The sequence below is a fragment of the Chenopodium album genome, chromosome 4, assembly GCF_948465745.1.
Source record: "Chenopodium album chromosome 4, dcCheAlbu1.1, whole genome shotgun sequence".
Taxonomy (NCBI): Eukaryota; Viridiplantae; Streptophyta; class Magnoliopsida; order Caryophyllales; family Amaranthaceae; genus Chenopodium; species Chenopodium album.
Genome location: NC_137837.1, coordinates 9,843,388 through 9,858,253, shown reverse-complemented (window position 1 = coordinate 9,858,253; position 14,866 = coordinate 9,843,388). Strand labels below are relative to the sequence as shown.

The 14,866-nt window shown below is 32.6% G+C and overlaps 1 protein-coding gene across 1 annotated transcript; it reads right to left on the bottom strand.

Moving 5' to 3' along the window:
* Nucleotides 1–12,671: 12,671 nt before the first annotated feature.
* LOC145627615 (F-box protein CPR1-like) lies at nt 12,672–13,460 on the bottom strand. The gene has a single exon (XM_081679980.1). It carries the CDS (start codon nt 13,458–13,460, stop codon nt 12,672–12,674), a length of 789 nt encoding a protein of 262 aa, XP_081536106.1.
* Nucleotides 13,461–14,866: the final 1,406 nt, after the last annotated feature.

The window sequence follows — 14,866 nt, the reverse complement described above, 5'->3', positions numbered from 1 at the left end:
TCATTGATAAATTTGACAAAAGTGATACTAAATTTGACAAAAGTGACACTAAATTTGACAAAAGTGAACTCGATGTACAGTAAATTACTGAAAACCGGGTGTATACAAAAGTAAAATGGGGTTATATTTTATTGGTTGAGTTTTGGGGGGTTTTAACTCTCCCTCATATCCACCTCCTCCCTGGCCTAAAATTCACAATCCATTATATTAATGAAGTATAGTATCCATTTCAACAATAAAACCAAACAAATTTGGACTATTATATATAGTATGTGTTTTAGAATCTATACCAATTCAAATTTGATGAACCAAATATCCCCTTAGGGTCTACATCCTCAAGTGTAATAAGTTCATGTAAATTCAGATAAAATAAGATAAGTAAAAATCAGGTAAATTGAATACAACCTTAATTCCATTTTTTTATAAGGTTATTTAGAATGATAACAATTAATTAAGAAAATTTCCAAAGTCCCCTCTTTAGATGGGTAATTTGGTAAAAGTAACACACGCATCACAGTATCACACATACACACACCCTATTCTGCTATACACAACAACAACAACAACAACAACAAATAAATAAATAAATTAAAAAAAACAAACAAACAAACAAAATAAAAAAACACACACATTAAAATTTGATTGGCTTTTAAAAAGTTAAATTGTGAAGCTAAGGATATACTATATCTTTTGAAATTAGTTATAGTCATTATAGAGCAATCATCGATTAAGGTAAAATTACTGTACTTTTTTCCCTTTATTTACTTTTTTTTTTACTATCTAATATGTCATGTTTAATGTCTAATAATTGTGAATTTGTGATAATTATTATAAGTAAAATGCTACACATAGCCCTTGGGGCTACATATAAGCATTACAAATACTTTTGAAAACTGTTTAAATTTAGAAAATCATGACGATTTCACACTAATTACACTGATCTACGTGTGTTTTTGTCATGAATATCTAATTTTATACAATTTCCAAGAACGTTTTTAATGCTTATATATACCCCTAAGGGTTATGTATTGCATAACCCTTATTATAAATAGGAAAAAGCTAATGAGCAACCTCCCAGAAAATTTAATTATACAGATCAATGCGTAATTTAGGACTCCATTCCAAACTTAATACTCCTTCCGTCCCTAAAAGAATGACCATTTTGGCCAAATTTTAGTCCCTAAATGTTCATCCTATTTTGGAATTAAATACCCTCTTATTTGCAGTAATATTTGTGCAAAATTAGCTTCCACATGTAAATTTTTCTTTTTCTATGTATTTCTATTACTTTCTCTCTCTACATTTTTGCAAACCCCATATATATTTAATTTGTCATTGTACTTTTATTAGCTTCTCCATACATTCATACTTCCAATTTAAGGGTCTGTTCTCATACACTGAACTCAGCTAAACTGAACTGAAATGAATATTTTATAAGAGAAGGAAATTAGGAGCTGAATTGAACTGAACTGAAAATAAACGTACCTAAGTATCTTAATACTCGTGAACTCCCCAAAAAGATCGTTCTTTTAGGGACGAAGGGAGCGAGTATTGTTTAAGTAAATATATTAAGGAGTAACCGAGTAAGTAACACCTCGAGACGATTGTTAACAAGATCTTTATAAGTACTCCCTTCGTCCCTTTTTATATAGTCACTTATGCCATTTTTGGTGACCCAAATTGTTAGTCACGTTTGCTTTTTTAAGTACCATTAATATTATTTTTTACCAAAATTCTCTCTCATTTGCAAAAATATTTGTGCAAACTTAACTTTTTCATGTAAATTTTACTTTCCGATATACTTTAATTACTTTCTCTCTCTACTTTTTTGCATACCCAATTTACTTTTTCAATGTACTTTTGCTACTTCTTATTTATGTTTATTAATTCCCATAATTTTCTACCAAAAGTAACTATCAAAAGAAAACGGAGGGAGTACGTATAATATATTTTTTAAAAGTTCTCTTACTGATTTTTTTTAATTAAAAAAAAAAGTAGTTAGACTGCATGTCTATATACTTTAAAGACAATATATTGTTTATTTGTATGAGTAGTTTTCACCAAAATAATTATTCCTTATATTTTAAGAAAAATTAAATATCTAAACTCATACCTTAAACCTAGAATATTTGGGTGTAGAATTCAACGGCCAAGTGCATTCTTCAACAATGATTGTGGGATCAATACCCATTAAAGGGAACTTAATGGTGGGGAACTGGGGATCCCTTTACCCTTCTCCCCACTCTTAAGGGGCCTTGTCTGTGTACCCGGGTTGGATATGTCTGTGAAAGACTCTGGTCCAAAAGAGCATCTTCTCCTTATTATTTTTTTTTTTTTTTTTTTTTTGAAACGAGGCCCAAAGGCACTTCTCCTTATTATTATTATTATTATTATTATTATTATTATTATTATTATTATATATATATATATATCAACAAAATCAAACCAATCACATGGTATAAAGAATCAACTTAAATTTCGACTCCAAGCCAACTTGATATCATTTCAAATTCTTAACTCAAACCACCTTACAAAACAAACGTTCTCTCAAATATTAATCTACATCAACTAAAGATTTAACTGCATATACGTACCTGAATTTTAAAATAAATATTTCACATAAAATCACAAACATGAACAATGCTTGTAGACAAAATTATAATTAGGTTTTTGTTAGATCTGTGCATGACAATTTGTGGGCTACAACTTTCAAAGAGGGGATTAGGCCAAGTCTTTGTGATTTATTCTATCTAAGCCTCTACAAAAACCTAGAACCAATCTTATTTATATATAGAGAGGCATTGGTTAGATAACAAGATAATTATCAAATAATCTACGAGATCTCGAAAATATTATCATATAATTTTTAAAATTATCTCTTTATTTACACAGTGGAACCTCTTTAGTCGGATAAAAAAAATTATGCCTCCGAAAAATTGTGAAAGACTCCTAGGAAAATAAAAGTTGTGATTAGAAAAAATATATATATATTAACTTAGTAGAAAATCTATAATAATAAGATAATAATTGCACAATATTATATCTATCTTAACCTTTGCATCTTTGATAAGAAGGTAACAATACTCTATTAGTTTTTAGATAAAAAATTGTAAATCAAAAAAAAAAAAAAAATCACAACTTTATCATACATTGTAAAATATATTTCAAAACATTCTCAAAAAAAATATATTTTTTTTATAAAATAATGCGAAAATAGGTTTAAGTCAACAAGGGTGAACAAAGGTGGTGCATGAAAGGATGCCTTGGTGGTAGCTAGGAACTTATAGATAGGACTAAAAAAAATTCCAAGGATCATTTTCATAATATCTAATATAATAGGAATGTCATGCACCAATTAATATGAATCATACGAGTAGAAAATTCAAATATATCTTTGATGCGTGTATTACTCCCTCAAGCTTGGAATCCTTTTAAAGCGAGGGGCATTAACTAACAATATTATTTAGAGTTTTCTCTGAAGTTGTTGTGTGTAACAAATATGACATAACATAACATCTATTTATGAGATATTGAGATGTATTAGGTTATTTGAAGAGCAATTTCCTAATTATAAAATAACTCCTTTTGATTTGGTAGGCCACTATAAAGACTGTAACCTTTTACGGTTATACTGTACTTTTATCCAATTTAAATTGATTTGTACTGTGTGAATTATTCTAAGGTGCACCTTAGATAAGTGTAACAGCGGCCCAAAAGCCAAAATAAAGCCCTAAAACTAACTAAAAAACATGGTAACTACAATACATCTACTCACACCCAGTGTAACATCACTTCCAAACTCAGAAATTGCTCTTCTTATTCTTATGATTTTCTCTCTCCTCCATTTCACTTTCTCTCTCCTCTATTTCATTTTCTCTCACTAAAAAACTGCAAAACATTAATGGACATTAAAAAAGCGATGCAAAATCAAAAGGATCCTTCTTAAAAAAAAAAGGCAATTTTATGTAAATTTTACTTAATTGTTTGTATTTATATGATTATCACTTAATTTTATTTGAATATTGTTTGAAATTTTTTATTGGAATTGTTAGAAAAATTTTGTGAAATCAAATTGATACCTTATGTTCACATTCCGAAATGCATGTTCATATTTTGAATTCTTATGGTCATATTTTGATTCCTTTTGTAACTTTCTGAAATGCTTATATTCACTTTCTAAATCCATATATTCATTTTTTTTTTATGTATATGTTCACCTTCTAAAATTCTTAATTATGTTCATACGCATTCAAAAATGAACCAATGCACAAAATTGTTAAATTAAAGTAAGAATTACACAAATAAACTAGCAATCCGGGGCATCGCCCGGAATACACACTAGTTAGTTATTAAAATATTAAAAAAAAAAATTGAATAAATTATATCCTTAATAAAGGTCAAAGATCAAGGAGCAAGGAGGCGGTGCAAGGTTAGGAGCGAGCAAAGAGGTGTGAAAAAGAGGGTTAAAAGGGGTGAGATTGTGAGAATGTAAAGGTTTTTTAAAAAACTGGAAAGGTTTATTTTCTTATTTTCAAAACAAAAAACATACATTTTCCCTTTCCTAAAAATTGAAAACTTTAATGATTTGAGTTTTTTTTTTAATCCTTCAAAATATATATGTTGGACTTAATGATTTTGATGATGACACAACCTCACTTACTTACAAACTAATAAGTGCTTGATTGTTTAAGTGTGTACTCAGTTACAAAGACCAGAAGAATTAAGTGTCTTGTAAAAATACCATGAGGAACAAGAAGGCCAGAAGCAGAGTTATCCATATAGAAGAGTTCCTTCACAAGAATTGACGCTTCAGAAATGAAGACTGGAGAAGAGAAGGTTTCCTCAGGGAACAGAAGCTTCAGAGAAGAAGCCTCATCAGAGAAGAGAAGTTCCTCCCAAGGAACAGAAGCCTCGGAGTAGAAGCTTCAACAGAGAACATGAAGACTAAAATATATTTTATATTCTAGGATTTATGTAAGTATCTATTAAATAAACTAAAGGAACAATCGCTGACATCATATTGTCCACGTGGCAGCTTTATAAGAAAAATTTTACCGCCTAAATAAAAATCTGACGTCATTATATTTTCTTTGGTTTCAAATTTCAAATTTAATTTCTCCTCCTCTCAATTTATCTATACTCTTTAATTTATTTATTTTTCTTCTATCACCAACTATTGGTATCTAATACATCTTTCTCTTATGCTTCATCGAACAAAATACTTTGATGTATACATTTTTTCTATTTTCCTGTATATATTACAAGTTTAAAATCATTATTTATTTGTTTAATTAAATTCGTATATTAAAAATCTAACTTTTATGTATGTGCTTAAATTTTCATATTCGGTTTGTTCTCCTTCAAAATTAATTTTATAAAATTAGCATTTACAACTAATGGTTATATCTCAATAATTTTTCTGATACGTAATAATACATAAAATATATATACTCTATATTTCCGTGCATCGCACGGGACTAATCTAGTAAGATATTAATTTGCACTCGAAAAATCTGTGTGGAATTGGTCTAAAAAGATAATATTGTGCTAGCTAAATTCTAGGAAAGTTGTTATTCTCTAACGATTATCTTTTCAAACAAAAAGAGGATTTTATTTTTATTTTTTCTGATTTTACAAAATATCTTCTGAAAATAAAATCTCCATGTTTTCCAAAACTTGCGGCCTACTCTCCCATGTTCTTCTTCAGTCATGGTTTTGCACATTGAGGAGTTCATGGTTCCTTAATTCAAGGGACATGATCTTCTTAGTGGGTATGAGTAGTGGTATGATGGATTTGTTGCACAAAGAGGTTTTTCCAATATGTTTATGGAAAAATATACTTTAATAATCCCAATTATGGGCGATTTATCTACAATAATCCCAACTAACGTTTATTCTACAATAATCCCAACTATTAGGTCAGTTTTCCTCCATCAGTCCCAAACCGGTCAACAAAAGTCAACAACCTATTATTGAAGGTTGTTTGACACGTGTCAGCGTGTGAGTGGTTCTAAAAAAATTAAATAAAAAAACCAAAAAAAAAACAAAAAACCAAAAAAAAATCCGGCAGCCACCATTCCAGCCCTTAACCACCACCTCCACCTCCTGCTGCAACCCTAAAATACCACCTTCTCCAGCCACCCACGCCGAAAACGACTCCCAAGACCAGCCGCACCCCCGAAACCGGCCAAAACACCTAAACTTGGCCGTGAAACCACCAGCAGCGGCCCTAAATCGCACCAAAATACCTTTGTGCCATCGCAAAACACTAGGGCCAACCCCCAACCCCTCGAAAAATGGCCATCCGTCTCCCCTAACCCTCGAAAATGGCCGACCGGCCCTTCCCAACCATAAAATCCACCTTCGCCAGCCCATAACCACCCCTATACCACCGAATTTGACCTTTAAAAACTTCCACTCCCAAACCACTAAACCCTCGAAAACAACCTTCCCACCATAAAAAATGACCTTCCTTCTTTCCCCAACCCTCGAATTCGCCCCCATGGGAAGTTTCAAGGGTGTAGGAAGGGAGGAGGAGTGGTTGATTTTTTTTTTTTTTTTGAATTGATTTTCCGACGAAGGGGTTGTAAGGGAGGAGAGTGGTTTTAGGGGGTTGGGGTTGATCGGGGGTGTGTGTTTCGAGGGTAGGGAGGGCCGACCGGCCGTTTTCGGGAAGTTAGGGAGGTGGTCGGCCAGTTCCGATTGGTTGTGGGTGGCTGGGAACGGCGGTGGTTGGCTGATTCGATTTTTGTTTTTTTTTTTATTTTTTAAATAAGCCAATCATGTGATGACATGTGGCATTTAAAAAACAAAAAAAAAAGTTTACCCTCTCAGCAGGTAACCGGTTTTTGGGACTGCTGGAGGAAAACTGACCTAATAGTTGGGATTATTGTAGAATAAACGTTAGTTGGGATTATTGTAGGTAAATCGTCCATAGTTGGGATTATTAAAGTGTATTTTTCCTATGTTTATTGCTCTATAAATAGTCTTTGAAATCTGATGGAAAAACCCACCCTTGCTCACATAAGTTTTCAAGCTTCAAATCGAGTCAAGTGTCAATTCCACACAAGTTCATTAGAGTGTGCTTAATGTTCTTATACTAGAGTTTGTTCATTTTTCGAGTTGTAATTTGGGGAATGGGGAAGTTCGAGTGAACGTTTGTGTATTAGAAAGAGAAGTGAGAAAGAGAAGAGAAAGAGAACAGAGAACAGAGAACAGAGAAGTGAGAAGAGAGAAAGAGAAGAGAAGAGTAGCAAGTTGGGTGACTTGTTCCTCAGGGTTTCAAGTTCGTAGAGGAACTTGAGTTTGAGTCTTTAATTTGTAATAGGATCATTTGCCCTATTATAGTGAAGATTCTTTTCCCAAAATCCCAAGTGGTCGTGGTTTTTCTCCTTGTTAGGGCTAAGGAGTTTTCCACGTAAAATCTCTCTTGCATTCTTTAGTTCCTTTAGTTAATCTTTCAGTTCCTTTAGCTAACTTAATTTTAATTTCGCAAAAAGTTTGGCTAAACTCTCATACTACAATTCAACCCCCTCCTTCTTGTAGTATTCTTTAAAACAACAATATATATATTTTTTTTCTTATTAATACTCTTTAATTTAGGCTTAGAGAGTAAAACTAATTTAAGGGCAGCTTGATATAGATTTAGTACGGAGTACTAGTTTTGTACATTGTCAATCTCAATATACGAGTAAAAGAAAACAAAGCACATTGGAAAATTTGTACTGAAAAACAATTCCCGCGTTTAGTACAAAATAAAGCAGAAAAGTATCAACCAAATTTATGAGTGTTCAGGTAAAGTTAGTTGTTGTACTCCCTCCATTTTTAAATACAGAATTCATTTCTCCATATGCGGAGCTTTAGGAGAAAGTAATTAAATATAGAGGTATGGGGTAGTTGAGAAAATAAAAAAATTGTAAAAAGCAAAAGTAGTGGAAGAATAGGAGGAGAGAAAGTATTATGTTGGGTCCACCAAGTGTGAGAAATGAATTAAATATTGTAAAATGTTTCCAAAAAAGGAAATGGAGCAAGTATTTAAAAACGGTCGGAAAAGAAAAGTGGAGCAAATATTTAAAAACGGAGGGAGTAGTAACTATTCCCTCCGTTTCACATTAGTTGCAAGTCTTGCAACTCTTTTCATTTTTGGACTATTTTTGGAAATTACCCAAAATTATTTACAGTATAATTTCTCTCTCCCACTAACTTAATTTTCACAAATATTTTATTATTTCTCTTTCCAACCAACCCTACCAATACTACCTTTTTAATTTTTGTTTCTTACTAACAATACTTTATATTATAAGGATATAAACTTAGTTTATAATTTTCTTAAACTATGAGCCAAACCTACTACTACAACTAATGCTTTTTTTTCTAGCTACTTTCTCGATATTTTTAACTTTTATCTATGATTGTACTTTTCACTTTTATTAATGTAATTTATTCACTTTATTTTCTTATTTTTAAATGCCGTGAAAAAACATAAACCAGAACTATATTATAGGATGGAGAAAGTACCTATTAAAAAGTAGATGTTAGAGATAACATTTACTCCATATTGTACTTTTTTTTAAAGGGATTTAGAATATGTTCTCTTTAGTTTAATTTCAGTTCAGTTCATAATTTATTTTCTCATGAACAATTCATTTCAACTCTATTCAGTCAAATTCAGTTCATTCCACCCTGTTTAGTAAATCAAGAGGCTCTTACTTCATATTGTATAATTCGTCCAATACCTTCAATAAATTTCTATTGTATATAGAAAGTTGTACGCCATGACATGAGTATAATTGTGTACACTTGTATAATAGCAGCAAGTTTGTGAGATAATTGAAGGGATAAGAATTTACAAATTTTCATGTCCAATTATTCGTCCCTTTTTTTTTTTTTTTTTTTTTTTTTTTTTTGGGAAGGGTAATTAAGTAAGTTTACTTTTTTTTTTTTTTTTTTTTTTTGAATGCAAGTAAGTTTACTACTATTCCATACTTAATTCTCAACTTATACCAAGTAAAGTAAACCATCATTACCCGTCAATAGTCCACCAACAGTCCCAACACATTTCTCTCTCCTTCATTTTCTGACTACACTGTTGATGACTTCCTACTACCCTACAAATCTAAGCTAGAAACTTTTTGAGAAATTCTTGTGAAATTTCACATTTTAAAAATTGCGATTAATCATTCATGTCTAATTCGGAAACCCAAAAGTGATCCTTTTCTTAGAAACCCAAAAGAAAAAACTAAACACATTGCATTCGAAGCATCAGCAAAATTTGGATAAGCCATGTCTGTATCAGAGACAAACAATCTAAGAATGTCAATGAAGAAAGTTGGTGAAACTATTCAAGAACTCGGCGAGCAATGGCGAAGTTTACACAATTCGGTGGAGGCGGTTGAGTTAAAGGAGAAGGATGTTGAAATGCGGCAAAAGAAGTTGGAGATTGAGGAGAACACGCTCGAGGCGATTATCCGACCGACTTAAGGCAGTGGAGGAGAGAGAAAAGAAGGTGGAGGAGAGAGAGAAGGATGTTGCGTCTAAAATTGACGAGAATGAATCAGCTGTGGCAGAAATCAATGAAATTCGGAAGCGGATGGAGATGAAACGCCACGAGTTAGAGGCAATGGCGGAAGAAATGGAAGAACGTAGAAGAGTGTTGGAGGAGAGGGAGAAACAGATGGAGGACCAACATATAAATAAGCGCAGGATCAAAAAAATTAAATTGATATCAGATATCAACAAAACTTGTTAATATATAGCCAAGGTCGTCTTTCTCAGAACGGCGCAATGTATTACTGTAGATTGGGATTGCTGGAGAAGAAAATTTGAGGTACGTTTAATCTCTACTTGTGTCCTCCAACTGAAAATTAGTAAAATCGACGGCTTTAATTTTGAACTTAATGTTATTTACATTTGAAATATTGATATGCTTTTACAGTAGTTTCTGTCTTTTCCCCCTTTATTGCTTGTACACTTCGAATGGAGGTATGATGCATTGGCAAGATGTCTATTTTACAGTAGTTCAATAATTCAGTAGTATCTTTTTCTAATACTACCTCCAGTCTAAATTACTCGCAACTTTGGAATATTTTATATAAGTTGCGAGTAATTTGAACTAAAGGTAGTATAATTTTTTTTGAGGATGTCCCACTTTCTCATGATTGTTTCTCACATGGCATTTTCGTAAATAAACCAACAACTTTATTCAACTTTTTTAACTGTGGAGCCCACAATACTGAAAAATTTGTTGATTTATTCACGAAAATGTCACCATGAGAAACAAATTTCGTTTCTCACCGTGAGAAACAGGGAATTTCCCATTTTTTTTTTAGCCTATGGCTATCTAAGTCACTGAGTGCATACCAAAACATTCTTTTTTTGAATAGATGTTATCCAATCTCTTATTACGAGTGAGGAGAAGAAACTTCGAGCAATTGCGTATGTATGTGCATTCAAGGTGGAAGATGCTTTCCCACCGGTTCTTATACTGAAAGCCCATTTGGATTTCATCCAGAAGAGAATGCAGGAAATGCTCAAGAATGGCAGTGATACAACTCAGGTATTGTTAAATTCCTTCTATTTCTATATTTGTGTTCTTCCTTTATTGCCTCTTTTTATTTGAAAATATTATTCATAACAGAATATTATGTAGAAGTTGTAGACCTTTATACTTTGTTTGGATAGAAGGAAATAAAAGAAAAAAAAAATAGAAAAAGAAAGAAACAAACTCTTTTGTTTGGGTAAAGGATTGGTGGAAATATGGGAAAGGAGAGGGAGGGATCCAATTTCCCTCTCTTTGATATGCATAATCCCTTGAAAATTGGAGAGGTTTGGAGGGAAAATGGAGCTCACCTCCCCCTCCCTTTCTTTCCCTTTCCCTTCCTCCCCTTCCTTATTTGCTATCCAAACAAACAGTTTAGGTTTCATTATGCGTTCTCTTAATTAGTTTTGTTGTTGGATAGACAAATTTAATGTTCTATTCGATTGATCTTGTAGTCTAAACTTGTTACGGATTGATGCTTTCAAGATGGCACTATCTGCTCTCATTGCCTTACTTAAATTCATTTCCATTTTCAAGCTCGAGTCTAGCTTTTCATCTGCTCCACTTGAATTGCGCATAAAGCAATTAGAGAAGGAGATGGAAGGAAAGGTGAATGATATTTCAGACTCAGAAAGGGAGGGAGTTACTCTTCCGGGCTTTGATCAGTCACATTTGTTGATTGGATCAGTCAAATTTGTTGATTGGAAAGAAACGCACTTGGAACAACAGATAAAGATTTATTATCACAGAACTCAAGTTATGGAAGCAGCACAAAGAAATGGTTCATGTGGGTGGTGTTTGTACTTCGGCCACTTTCTCTTATACTCGTAACTCCTAGAAGGAACACAAGCAATTGTTTACCTCGTTTTTGTGTTGTGAACTCTGTCTATGTATTTATCTTGAACCAAAGCTAATGAAATAATAGTTTGAGGTGATGTCGAATGGGAAATGGGAAATGCTCTGAAGTCCCAGGTGGTCAAATTTCAGTTGTTTAGTTAAGCTGTTCAACTTCTAATTTCCCTCTCTCATAAGTTCAGCTCCAATATGTTCAGTTCAATAAATGTAAACAGGCCCTATAGCTCAAAGAATACTAGGCTCCTACCGGTAAAACTTACCTAAAGAAATGTAATTAATTGTGGTCTGGTGGGTAACTTAACACAATAAGCTTCCTAGTTCCTACAAGTAAAGCTTACCTAAATTCTATAAATGTAATTAATTCGTCATAAACAAAAACCCAAAAAAATTTATTTCCTCCATTTTCTTTTAGATGCAACACATCTTTTAGCGCGGTAATTAAGAAAAGTGGGGTTTACATGATATAATAAACTTTAAAATAGAATGAGTGGTTGTTAAAAGTATATTTTAGTGTAATAGAATAGTTTTTCCTAAAGTAACTTTCCTTTTATAGTGTGTTGCAAATCTTGTGACATTTTATTTTTAGAGAAATATTACAAGTGAAAGAAAACGGAGAAAGTAATTAGTTCACTGCACATGACAGGAAACTTTGAGACTAAGGACCAGGACCTCTTGCTCTTTCCTTGTTAGTTTTCACAGAAAATTTAAAACAAAGAAATAAAGAGAGAGCTACAAAGTGTAAACCTAAGAGTCCTTAGAACGACTTTTATGAGGAAAATGGAGGGTAATATATTAGAAATAAAGCTTCTAATTTGGAGACGGAAAGAGTACACATATTTTTTCAATACAAAATTAAATCTCTTAGCTAGCACATATGCTAGGGCACTTTACTGTCTTCTTATTCTTTAATTTCATAGTGATCTTCATTCATTCCCATCAGATAGGGTCGTTCCAAAAGGAGAAATAAGACTCTCTGCATATCCCCAAGCCCCTCCAATAAAATTTTGAGCGTGAATAGATCGAATACCAGTACTTTCTTCTTCTTGATCCAGAGCTACATGACTAGGATCGTGCAGCATAAGCAGATTGAGGGTGTTTTCAAGCACTAAATAATTACCTGCCTCAAATAACCAAAGGAACTCCACATTCCCAAGATTAAAAGACGATACTTTTACCCAAGATTTCCAATCATGTTGATGTTTCAACATCCACACATCAGTAACGCGACTGGAATTGTCACCCTTCACGTACTTGTAACAGCACATCGACAAACACCCATTCAACCGAAATACCCAACAAGCAAATTCATCAATGGGAACTTTTTCATTTCCCCATTAACTAAATTCAACCCAGCTATGTGAGCTTCCTCGCCCCCCAAAAGGGAAAGTTTGACTGGAGTCCAATATAGAGTATCATCAACCACTACCCATCGGTCCCCGTCAGAACCAATCCTGAAGTCGTAATTATCATTGCTCGCATCAATGCTAGGCATCTCTATCCATTTCCGAGCCCTCAAGGAATAAACGAAAACATAACAACAATTTTCCTCACCGTGTAGTAACCCAATCCTGTAATCATCAATGGAAGATACATAACCGAATACCATACCTGTAATTTCATCGGGAAGGTTACAATGATTAAGATCAAAATCAGGAAAAGAAACATCATGACATTGATTTGTTGATGGATTCCATATATACAAGGTATAATCTACTCCAAACAAGCCAACTAGCCCGTTAGAAGAACCGATGACATAAGATTCTAGACCCCGTTGAGAAGGATAATGAGGATAATATGAGATGAGATTGGAATCTATTTCAACCATTCCTTTGAAATTGTTGCATTCATCAAAAGATAAAACACTGGATCCTTCATAAAGATAGAGGCCATGAATTAGGAGAGCTTGAAGGCGAGATGAGGAGAATTTAAGGTGGGTTTGTACGAATTTGTGACTTGAAATAGTGGAAAGCCATAATTTGGAAACGGATTTGAAGCGAAGTAAGGATTTAACAGGGAGTTTTGGGAGGATTTTTTCGAAAATCAGATGGTCGGGAAGAGTATTGTTCATTTTGGCAAGCGTGTTTAAGCGATGGAAGCTTTTTATTTATAAAGGGTTATTGAGGCTACTAAACTTGTTAGAATGTAAAGAGTCAATAAAGGGGTAGTACACGCCTACTCGGAAACTGGTAAGACCTTGTAATTTATTGTAGCTTTTTTTTTTTTTTTTAGATGAGAATTTATTGTGGCTTTTAGAGTGACCTAAGGAGATAGAAAATCAAGAATCAAATTTAATTTACCCACTACTTTTTTCATAAAATTTGTTATATACACATGAATGTACCCTACATCCAACTAACCCAAGGTTAATATTTACTCATCATTTGACGATGAAATAAAAAATAATCATTCAATTGAGAACAAAACTAGTCTTTTGACCCGTTCGATGCACGGGTTGTTACTTATGTTATTTTCCTTGAAAAGTGTCGGTGGTGTTGATGAATTTAGTTAGGTGTATATACATAGATATTGTAGGGTATGAAATGACACATTGGTTTAAGTCATACTCGTATTTAAGTTTAGGAGATGAAAAGACTATGTTATTTTTAATGTAATTAACAGTAATTAGTTTAACTTTAACTTATTATATTGAATATAAAACACTCAATTTTCTTACTTAAATTTGTAAGTTTTAGAATGCATAAAGATTAAAGATTCAAACATTATTTATATATTTTGTTTTTATATTAAAATGGGAATTTAAAAGGAAATGATTAAGTTAGGTGACATGTGACATATGAGTGATTATGCTGGCATGTGGCTTAGTATGGATTCGTGGTTTTTGTTTTTAAATACTAAGTATAGAAGTATAGATATAGATTTAAAAAGAAAGGATTAAGTTAGGTGACATGTGACATGTGAGTGATTATGGTGGCATGTGGCTTAGTATAGATTTGTGGTTTTTGTTTTTAAATACTAAGTATAGTTATAGATATTCATGGGTGTACAATATACCCGAATATATATAACAATTTCTACTTTTTTCGTATTTTATTATTTGTCCCATTTTTTTTACAGAGCCAACTCAACAAAAATAATGGAGTCTAATAATCAAGCACAATTTTAAGTAACCCTTAATTTCAAGTAACCCATAACTTCAAGTAGTAACTCTTAGGGGGCGTTTGGTATCAACTTAGTAAAGGTAACAGAATGGAAACAAATTAAGAAGAGAAAGGGTAATATATAGTGTTACCCTTACTAGTTGTTTGGTATTACTAAGGAAACATAAACGATTACAACCAATTCGTTTCTTCTTATTTGGCATAGATAACTTGAAAAAAAATTTCTATCCATTTATTTTTTTGTTGTCTTTGCTAACTTTTGCTACACATTATGCAATATAGAATACCACTAATTCAAACAAAAACCTGATGGTTGCTTAATTCAAACTTAAGCATAAAAACTACAGCCAGAAAT